At 34.6% G+C, this 10,882-nt stretch overlaps 1 protein-coding gene across 1 annotated transcript in view; it reads left to right on the forward strand.

Annotated features, from left to right (window-relative positions):
• The first annotated feature begins 5,504 nt into the window (after positions 1-5,504).
• Positions 5,505-10,882, forward strand: part of LOC107683778 (transcription factor COE2) — a 24,844-nt gene continuing 19,466 nt past the window's right edge. The window contains exons 1-6 of the mRNA XM_016479830.1: positions 5,505-5,638; positions 7,155-7,311; positions 8,065-8,122; positions 8,428-8,483; positions 8,599-8,672; positions 10,051-10,119. Coding sequence (XP_016335316.1) covers positions 5,505-5,638; positions 7,155-7,311; positions 8,065-8,122; positions 8,428-8,483; positions 8,599-8,672; positions 10,051-10,119 — 548 coding nt within the window. The remainder of the gene's footprint in view (positions 5,639-7,154; positions 7,312-8,064; positions 8,123-8,427; positions 8,484-8,598; positions 8,673-10,050; positions 10,120-10,882) is intronic.

Consider the following 10,882-nt stretch of genomic DNA (forward strand, 5'->3'; position numbering starts at 1 on the left):
ATATATATATATATTAGTGATGAAAGCCAAAATGTTAAATGTCATGGATGTATATTTGCTGAGTAATACACTATTTGTAGAGGGGGTTCAAAATTACAATTTTAACCTGCGATACAGAGCCAAATGGGGTTAAAAATTACTTCAGAAAGATGGCAGCATCTTTATTTTCACACAGTTTAGTAGGTTTATTAGTAAAATCGTTGACTTTAGCAATCTTTCTTGAGTTATATGCCAATGGTGACCATTCAAAAAGGGGAAAAAGCACTTTTCAAGGTTTTTTTTCTCCAAAGTTTGCATGCCTGTAACTCAAGGAGTATTAAAGATATTGTAATGCCCTTTTAGATACTATCCTTTTGAAATCTTAATTAAGGCCCTATATGGTTCAGTTCCAGAGATATTGCAATTTCAGTATGGCACCAGGAGTAAATTGTTAAATTGTACATATTTTTGGTGGTCAAATGTGGGTCACTTTGCATAAAGATGGTACTTATTTTCTTTTAAAGAGGAATGTCTGAATAACAAATAATGTTGAAACTAGAAATGTATCTTGTTTCCTTCTGTCAAAACAACTACATTGAACATACCTGTCTGAGTGCCATAAATATTATTTTTCCAAAGTTTGCGTGCCTGTAACTTAAGAGGTTTTAAATATATCTTAATACAATTTTAGATTCTAGTTCTTAATAGTCTTTTCTTTTGGAAAAGTACTTTCAAGCAATACTAAGTTTCAAACATTGTCTAGCATATTACAAGCTGTTCTAACTTGTAGGGTAAGATGAGGTCAGATGCCCTCGGGGGAAGAATTTTTTCTGTGTCTGAGTGAAATAATTTACTATGATTTCACAGTGTTGCTATTAATACATATCTTTGATTAACAGTTGGGCAATTAAATAGGCATATTCATACCTGTATATGAGCATCTTATTGCCTTTGAATACATTTGAAGTTTGTGCAGTGACTAAGCCACCAAATGTTTTTATTTATTTCCCTTAATAACACATTGGCTTATGCATCATCAACCTGCACATGAAAAACTTGTATCTAAATGTGTTGCAATTTCAAAGTAAATGTATATTGTTCTTAAGGGGACATCTTCCCTATACTAGATATTTGAAACATTGCTTTTTAAGATATAGTGAAAGCATAGAAGAATATTTTTAAAGATTTAGCAGGATGCAGATGTCATCAGACTTAAACTCACGGAAGTTTTCGGCAGTTTCTTGAATAGTGTCAGGGATTCGGCTGTGATTTTGTGCCTCTCTACGGTGGTACCACGAGGCGCCGCTCAATCACCGATCGCAGGCTTTTGGAGGAGATGTAGACACGTAAGAATGAGTGGAGGTAGGAGGGTGCTGAGCACGTGGCTGTTTAACAAGGACAGTTATGCAGGGCGTAATTTTTAAGGGACACAAGTGACAATTCTGGCACTGTAAAAATAGTGTATCTTCCGAGTTCAATACTTCAATACTAGAACTTAAGTACAAATTGAGGATATAAGGACTTTATACTAGGTAGTTCTCTATCGAAATAGGCTACAATTCTTTGTTCATAAATAGTATTTCGTTAGGTACCTTTAATGAACCGTCTATGGCGGCCGAGAAACAAGGCACCAAAAAGGGCTCAATTTCCAACGTGTGTTATCCTATATGAAGCCTATCACAAAAAACACCCTCCCATAGAGCGATATAAGCTATCAAATCTTAACTGTTTGATCGTTTATGTCGTTGCCAAATGTAAACTGACCTGTCGCCCTCCTCTAAACTGTTAAATTTATAGATGTTTATAACTGTTATGTATTATAGATATTAACAAAACATTAACATTGTGTATGTCTGTGAAACTACCTTGAAAGTTAGGCTATCGTAAAAAGCGCTACACAAATAAACGTGTATATGAAAAATGCATAAGAGCAGGAAAAACTACCCAGCTAATTAAGGGGAAATGAGTACATATTGTTTAGCGCTTTGGAGAGGTTTAGTCTAAGAAAATGTGCGTGTAAATGAGCATTCTTCTTTTAAAAGATAAAATTCCCCATTATTGTTAATGAAAAAATTAAATTGACAAGCAATATCTTAAAAATGTAAAGTTACAGATCTGTTTTGAAACATAAGATAATTTGCTAAATGTTTAGATATGTTAGGCTAAGTTAGGTCATTGGAATAAAACTCAACCAAAGGAATCACTTTTCAATGCAGTGCCTTATGAATTCAGAAAAACATTTCTGAATGGGTGGATATAGATAACTTTGTTGCCTGTTTCCTGATATTATACTTTATTATTATTATTATTATTATTATTATTATTATTATTATTATTAATTGTATTATTATTATTATTATTATTATTATTATTATTATTATTATTATTATTATTATTATTATTATTATTATTATTATTATTATTATTATTATTATTATTAATTGTTATTATATTAAATAGCCTAATTCCGCTTAGAATCTGGCTGTTGTTGCTCTCTTTAAGACATGACATTTGCTAACAAATCGCACCACCTTAATTGCACAAAAATTCTATTAGGAAATTACCAGGAAATTTGACAGCCTCATTGGGTAGCCTATTTACGTGCTTGGAAAACATAAACATACAAAACATGAATATATTATTACAACGGAGACACGTTAAACTGTTTTAATTAATCTCACTAAGATGTGCTTGTGCTCCATTCTCCTCTTAGTAGGACAGGGGCATGGGCTGAACGTTTCTCGATTATTCCTCACAGAAAATGAAGCCACATTACAAAGACCTATCAGTTATTAAAGTAGCCTATTGGTCTTAAAACACGTTTCAATTAGCTAAATAATACATTTAATAGACCCAGCTACATGGAGCTCTACAAATGCTGTTCTTGCATGTAGCCTAACTCTCAACACCTGCTGGCACAACATTATAGGCCTACCGTATCTCTGGAAAGACCATCTGAATATAGAAATATTTATATATAAACTGACATACAAACTTTATAATGATAAAGAAGGCTAATAAAAAATAAGTGTAATTTTAACTTTAAAATTTTGTAAAAACGCTATGGAAAAAAACTGTTAATAGGTTAACAGTAAGTTCCCGTACTATATACAGGGAAAAACTGTAAAATATCTTACCAGACATTTCATGTAATTTTACAGTAAAATGCTGTTAATTTTACAGTTTTTAGAAGTAAAAATAACAAATCAATGTATGATTTACAGTCAAAAACTGTAAACTGATACTCCCAGAATTCCCTGCATGACACTCCACATTTGAAAGTATTTTGTTTAAATAATCATGTCTTTTTAATAGTTTTTGTTATTAGTTATGTATATTTGGGCTTTATGTTACATCTTCTGTTGTTTAATGAAAGTTTAATTAATTATTTAAGTATGATGTGTGTTACCATGATGGTGTTTTGTGTTTGCATGAATGACTCTGTGCACCTTCTATATATTAGTATATACTTCTGCTTGTGGCCAAGCTACTTGTGATGAGCTTTGATTATTCATGTGGCCTTCTCTTTTACCACCTGCATTATTATGCTGGTTGTCAGTATGTTAAAGGTACAAAACAGATTTTAATAGCAGTGTGCATTGTTGAATTTACTGGTTTACATTCAAATGTTCTTGTTTGTAAAATACAGTTTTATACTGTAAAATGTACAGTTTTTGGCCGTAAATGTGTTTACAGTTTTTCTGTATTTTTTACAAAATTATTCTGGCAACCACAGCTGCCAAAATTATTTTGTAAAAACTACAGAATTTTTTTTACAGTGCTCGCTAATAATAAATTATTACAAGGTGGAAAATTGTAAGTCACGTCTTTTAAAGCTTAGAAGGAAATAGCTCGCCTAAACTGCTCTCTTGTGCTAATCTAATGGGTTTTAATGTAGGCCAAGTGAATGAATAGAGTTTGAGAAATATTGACAATTGTGTGGTGAGTGGGTGCGCGTATTCACGTAAAACAGTTCATCTGCTAAATTTCCTTTGCTTGCTAGGTTTGGGGTGCGGTTATGGATGGAGCCTCATATTTAGCCTACTTTCTATTAAGCAAATCGTAGGCTACACTTTTATACGAATCAGAATGTGTACGAAATTGCACATTTGTAAAATAGCTAGACCTACGTTTTCTCGTGAGATCAGGTTAATCACAATAACGGGTAAAACATCAGCTCTCCGTTGCGGCGCCAGCTTTTCGAAAAATCAAAGTTAAGAAATATTTATTATCGATTATGAAACAGCATTATTTTTTTCATATGAAATACAAGCAGTGGTGTGGCTAGTGAAACAGTGAGTAGGCTACGTTGCAGCATGGATTCCGCAACAGGTCACATAATAGGGTGAACAGCTGACTCCGAGGCGTGCTGGCAGATGGTTGGTATAAGCCGGGTGGTGGTGGTGGTGTGTTTGGTGGGGGGGGGCTCACATTCATTGTTTCGTTATTTGAGCCCCACGCACAGACAATAACCCCATCCAGTAGCAAGAAAAGATGGAAAAGCTTCTTCTTACAGAGAGGAAATGGTCTAAAAAAAGTTCAGAAAAACTCATTGTTTTGGCCGTCTGCTGCTTTCTACCCGCAGATGTCAGCCGTTCAGACTCATTTAATATTCGTTTTTCTTTGTAATAGATGCATTTACATAAATTTTTTACTCAAATAAATAATCCAAATAATTCAGAAACCCTAACCCCAACAAATAAAACAAATAATTGTTTTAAAATCCTACAGCTATTTATAAGATTTTGTAGCCTAATTCTTGTAAATCCATTACATTTTTTACTCTCAACAATAATCTCGTTTTCAAATATGTGTCCTGTTTGCAGTAATTTAGTGATGCGCTTTAAATAGGCTAGTCCAACGAAGACATTTAACGAAAATTAAACTGAAATACGTCAAATAAATAAATAAATAAATCTTATTCGTTTGCTGAGCGATGTTCTTTGAATATTCTAACAGACAGTCAGTTACTGCAAGAACGTCAAAAAATGGGGACTTTTCAGTATTCCAAATACGGATTCGCCCCTCCTCTTTTTCGAGCTCTGGCAGATAGTATGGGTCCCAGTAGACTCTCTCAGCATCATCACGTTCTCATGGTTTTAAACGGGTACGATAAGCATCCTCAGCAGTTACAGGGTAATCGGCAGAGCACATAACATCTTCAGAGCACCTTGTGGATGTTTTAATTCCTATCCTGAGTGGCTTTATTTGTAGCAGTATATCTGCAGACTTTGTTTGGGAAGTGAATGTTGCTCCCGTACAGGTGAGCGAGCGGACTACGCACATACCGTTTGAATGGGTCTCGAAGAAGGACAAATCTATGCCAAGAAAGCAAGTTTCCAAAACAATTCCAAAAAGAAGCACGGAGTATTTCACGGACTATTTCAGAGAACCCCGGTAATCTAAAAATTGAGAAAATCATTAAATCTACTGAGTGATACGCAGAATTTCCAGAATATTTCGACTTTGTTATAGGCTAGTGCTTTTGCACAACAAGTTGCCTTGTCATTCCAATTTTGTTTTAAATGTTTGGGAGTCAAGATCACCCGACAAGAAACATCAGTGGGTTGAAAGTGGGAACTTCTGAAGAAGAAATGGATCCTGGTCGTTCTTGGGTGCGAAATGTCGGCGTTATTGATGCAAACATAGCGGCACAGAGGTAGGCTATTCTGCACTAATGTAGCTACACTAAATTCTTTTAATTATTTGAAGTCTTTACATGTAAAAACACCACCTAAAGACTGAAAATATTTCTTTATAAACCGTCCAGTCCTTAGCAGAAATAACACACAACACACGTTAAACTAGCCTATTTGTTTACCATCCAAAAGAACAGAACATGAATTAGAATTAAAATAAGTATCAGCCTAAACGATTGTATGAGTTATATGCATATTATAAAATATGTATCTACCAAATGTAACATGCGCGTTTATTGTTTATTTTTATATTTATAATCATTAACTTTAAGAGTGTGTTTTGTTTTCTATAACATTGCAAAAATATCTAGCAACAGGTCAGGCTCCTCTGTGGCGGTGAACGTAAAATGACACCAGAGATTAGTAGCTTCGGATCTCTGCCTTCAGTGCTCTTGTCAATAGCTTGAGGTGACAGAGTCACGAGTCGAATGAAAGAGGCAAACAAGACAATACATTGAAACCCGTTTTGTGTCATGATGATATTACTTAAAACGCTTGAGCACGTCACTTGAACGGTGATTGTTTGTCGTTCTTGTTTCCTTTTAGTGTGTAGGATATACACAAGTGAATAGTTTTATTCTGAGGAATTCCAAATCAAATAATTAAAAGTAGACTATAGTGGTGATAATAACAGTACTAATAATCGTTCTAAGTATCTTAATATTAGGCTACCGAAAACACGAATCTACTATCTCAGTTTCTTTTATTTATTTTTTTCGATTTCATAATTATATAGCCTTAATGAATCGATGTTAACGGCCCAGATTACAGAGACCAGTGTTGCCTTTGGAAAACGCAGCCATAGACAGCTGTTAGTTGTTGCATATAAATCTATAGGAATAAATTCTTAATTAGCTGTCAATTTTCAACGAATTTTTGAGATGTCATGAGTTATTTCATCAAATGTTATAGTTATATGTTAATGTTATATATTATTAGAACAATTACAACACTGAAAACCTGATTTGTTGACTACATTTGGGTGGTTCAAAAAGTGCACATTGTGCTTTCAGTGTGTCCTTATAATAAAACTTCTGATATATCAGATTTTTTTTTCTTCAAAAAGTTAGCCTTTAATATTTAAAAAATGTAAGAACTTGTAATCGAATTTGGTAAGAGCAACTAATAAAATATGAAAAAGACAATTGCTAAATTATGTAGGCTATTTCTAATATTTTTATCATGACTATGTGCTCAAAATAAACTTTTTAGGCTTAAACAGGTACTGTCTTCAGCAAGACAACGTTTTAAAGATTCAGACACGAGCAAACATTTTTATTACTAGAATCAGTGGAAATGTGGCTCCAATAGACATGTTTTTCATTTGTATATCTTGTCAGAGACATGCATTAAGAATTGTATTGAACTTATGTTGAATTTAGTGGATTGTATTAAATCATGGTAAGTTATATGAATTTTGAAAAATATGAATAAATGAATAATCTGTTTTTATTCTGCAAAACCCTACATCCATAGTGGATTGGCCTTATCCCGTGCTCACTTTGAAAAGCAGCCTCCCTCCAATCTCAGAAAGTCCAACTTCTTCCATTTTGTTCTGGCACTCTATGACCGCAATGGACAGCCTGTGGAAGTGGAGAGGACAGCATTTGTTGACTTTGTGGAGCAGGATAAGGTATATTCTATAACATGATTCACATGATTGAACGTTATTGGATTTCTGATGATGTTTCCTACTCTTTAACATAGATTTAAAGCTTGAGCTTGGCGAGAGAAAACAAAACTTTATAAAACAAACAGAACATAAGGAATATTTGAAATGCAGGAAAATTAGAGAAGCCATTCTTGCACTCTGACACATCTTTTACATCAACTTCCTCTGCCCAAGTCTTGTCTATGTATGTCCATTTTTCCTTATTTTTCATCCCTCCTCTGCACTGTCCTGACCTAGGTTCTCAAACTCTAAAAATGTATTGCAGTTTTTTTATTCACTTCAATACTATTTTCACAAGTAAGTAGTAAATTGAATGTTTGTAATCTCTTCAGTGTGTTATCAAAAATTACAAAATCACACTTACAGTAATTTGGGAGTCTTCACGGTAAGTCCTGAGTTTACAGTATCATATCACATACTGTAATATAAAATGCATGTAGTTGCATTTTACATTACAGTACAACAGTTACCTGCAGTTACAGTACAACAGTACAGTACAACAGTTACCCGATGGTTAAACTGAACGAGAAGAGATCCAAATGAAATGTTTGGCAGTAATACAACTCGCTTTTAAAAAATCATTAAAAACTGTATATTGCAGTAGTATAGTTGTGATTTGTAGACATTACTCAATCATGAACTCCTGTAGGCTTGATTAAATGCTAATTTTGCATAATCAAAATTATTTGTCCTTGCTGTTCTTCTAAGGAGCAGACGGGGGAAAAGACCAATAATGGAACTCACTACAAACTCCAACTCCTCTATAGTAATGGTATGCTCAACATTTCTCATCACATGTATACCTTCTTGTCCAAATAGATAATCATTCTTTCTGTTGGCACATACAGCATTCAACATTTCGTTTTTGCATAGCAAAAAACAATAATTATGTGATCATATAATGTGTTAAATTGACATTTAAAATTTTCATTTTTGTTTACTTATCAAAGAAAGAACCTATACTCTTTCGTACTATTTGATCCAATGGCAATGTGGTTCCAAATTTAAGTAGTTTCTTTATCAACATCTGTTAAGAATACGGCATCAACAAGGTTTGTTTGTTGTTTTTGTTCACAGGTGTTCGCACAGAACAAGACCTTTATGCACGTCTCATTGATTCTGTCACTAAACAGGTAAAACATCATCTTCTTTTTCTGAGGTAAAAGTCTTTTAGCCGCAAGAAACACGTTCTTAGCTTTGCTCTATAATGTGTTGATAACCTTTTTAATTCTGCTTTACATGGTTCAGCCTATATCCTATGACGGACAGAACAAGAATCCAGAAATGTGCCGTGTTCTGCTAACTCATGAGGTCATGTGCAGGTGAGAAAAAACACAATCAAAAACAAAAAACAATCAAATCTATTGATCTGCAAGGTGCCATTTAAGAGGGATGACTTTTTTGAGCTTTTAAGTGTTTTTGAACTTAAGAAAACATGCACCAAATTCAGTTTTCTCTACAACGACCCATACTTTACATCAGTCTATCTACATTCTTAATAATGAAGGTTCTTTATTGGCATCAATGTTTATATGAAGAACCATGAAGAACATCCTTGGAACCAATGTGCAAAAGGTTCTTTATAGTGGGAAAAGTTGTTCAGATTATTAGTGTGTTCATCATACAGAGAAAAGTTATTTTAGAAACTGTTCACTGAAAGGTTCTTGCTCATCTATAGCATAAGTAATGCTAACTTGATTTGCTATCATAGGACAAGGCCACAAACTCTCATAATTAAGGGAAGGTACACAAATATTGGAAATGTATAGATGTATGTTACAACTCTACAAAATATTGAGTTGCATTGATTTATGACTGATTTCAGCCCCTGCTGAAGACATTTGCTCAGAACATCCCCATATTAATCTACTAAAATGTAGCAATAATACATGCTATCTTGTCTTGGGTAACATGTTAATAATAGCAGTGGGGAGCTTCTGTGTTTGAATCCCTAGAAGTTTACATAAAAGCAATATTTCAGGAAATATGCTGTATGTTGAACCAACCAAAAAAATTTATTTATAGAGTCAGTTTCACTCCAAAGGTGCAGTCACTGTTAAACCAAGCAGCTTTCTGTTGGTCAATGCGGCAAATTCGTGTAACCAACCACAAACAAAATCTGCATGGGGGAATCTTTTGGCTTTACACAAAATTCCCAATTGTGGTTACCTTTTGAAATGATTGAATTTTTAAACGAAAATTCGGCCACCAATGATAAAAGCGAACTGCAAGCCTGCAGTGATGTTCACAGACGATGCTAAATGCTAATCGTGAACAAAATGATTGATAATACACATTTTCTATACAGAATAAGCACAAGTTAATGTCTATAAAGAGTACATGGTAGCTGGGCTAAGAGAAAGAGGAACAGCAAGTGTCACAGGAGACAGAAGAGACGGGGGTGTGCAGTGACCTCAGGCTTGAGGACAGCATTAGGGAGGGCAGAGGGGGAGTCAGAATTGGCTCTGCCCCCATTGTGTAGCCAGCAGATGCCCGAGTGGGCGCTCACAGCTGGTTAATAACAGAGCTGATGGGGAAGGTCTGCTCTGTGTAGGGTCGTGTTTGTGTGTGTATGCTTTAGAAGCGGCAATTGAGCTTGATCATTCACAACCAATGTGACAGATTGCTTGACTGTCTTAATTGTAGTGGTCTTATGGAGCAAGTGTTAATCATTCATTATCTTCTTTTTTTCATACAAAGTCGCTGCTGTGAGAAAAAAAGCTGTGGCAATCGTAATGAGACACCATCTGACCCTGTCATCATTGACAGGTAAGTCCGGTTACAACAGTCTATTTTACTTCTATTTCATTTGATTAAAGGGAAGAAAAATGTGAGGTATAATCATTTTGAGGGAACTCAATGGAGTTGTGAGTTTTGAGAACCCAGTTCTCAATAAAGTCTGATATGAGAAAAATAATGGCACATGGTTTAGCACTCTAAGACTAGCATACTAAAACTAGGCCCAATAAAGTCTCTATGGGACAAAACAAGTTCAGTCTGTATGTAAGGAATATCAGTAATATTTCACCTTTTTTTAGATAGTGATTCGGGTTTTGAGAGTGAAACAAATCTGTCCTTCTTTATTATTTCCCTCCTTGCTTAGAAAGGGTCAGTTTCTTGATTATTTTCGCCTTTTCCTATACATAAAACAACTCTTATATGCCCCATGTAAACTCTCTTGTGCGTACTGAATCACTCTTTCTCCCACAACCTGGTTGCCACAAGCTATCTTTCAAAGATATGGATAATATAGTTTCCTTTATGTTCAGATCTTGCTTGATATCCTGTTCAAGCTAACATTGTTTATAAAGTGTCTCTGAGGATCTGCGCTTTCTTTCTCAAGTCAAGAATGGAAAAAACTGGACTGTTGTCTTAGATTTTCTCAGAATTCCTCAGCACCACAGCTGTTTTTATAGTTTTCTCTCTGGCTCTTCTCTCTCCTCTCTCTCTGTCCTGTCTGTATTTTTTTTAAATTCTCCAAACATGGCCAGATTTACACAGAGTTACAATAAAACGGTGGTTTTAGACAGCC

This window comes from Sinocyclocheilus anshuiensis, unplaced genomic scaffold (genome assembly GCF_001515605.1).
Source record: "Sinocyclocheilus anshuiensis isolate Anshui unplaced genomic scaffold, SAMN03320099.WGS_v1.1 scaffold5150, whole genome shotgun sequence".
Lineage (NCBI taxonomy): Eukaryota > Metazoa > Chordata > Actinopteri > Cypriniformes > Cyprinidae > Sinocyclocheilus > Sinocyclocheilus anshuiensis.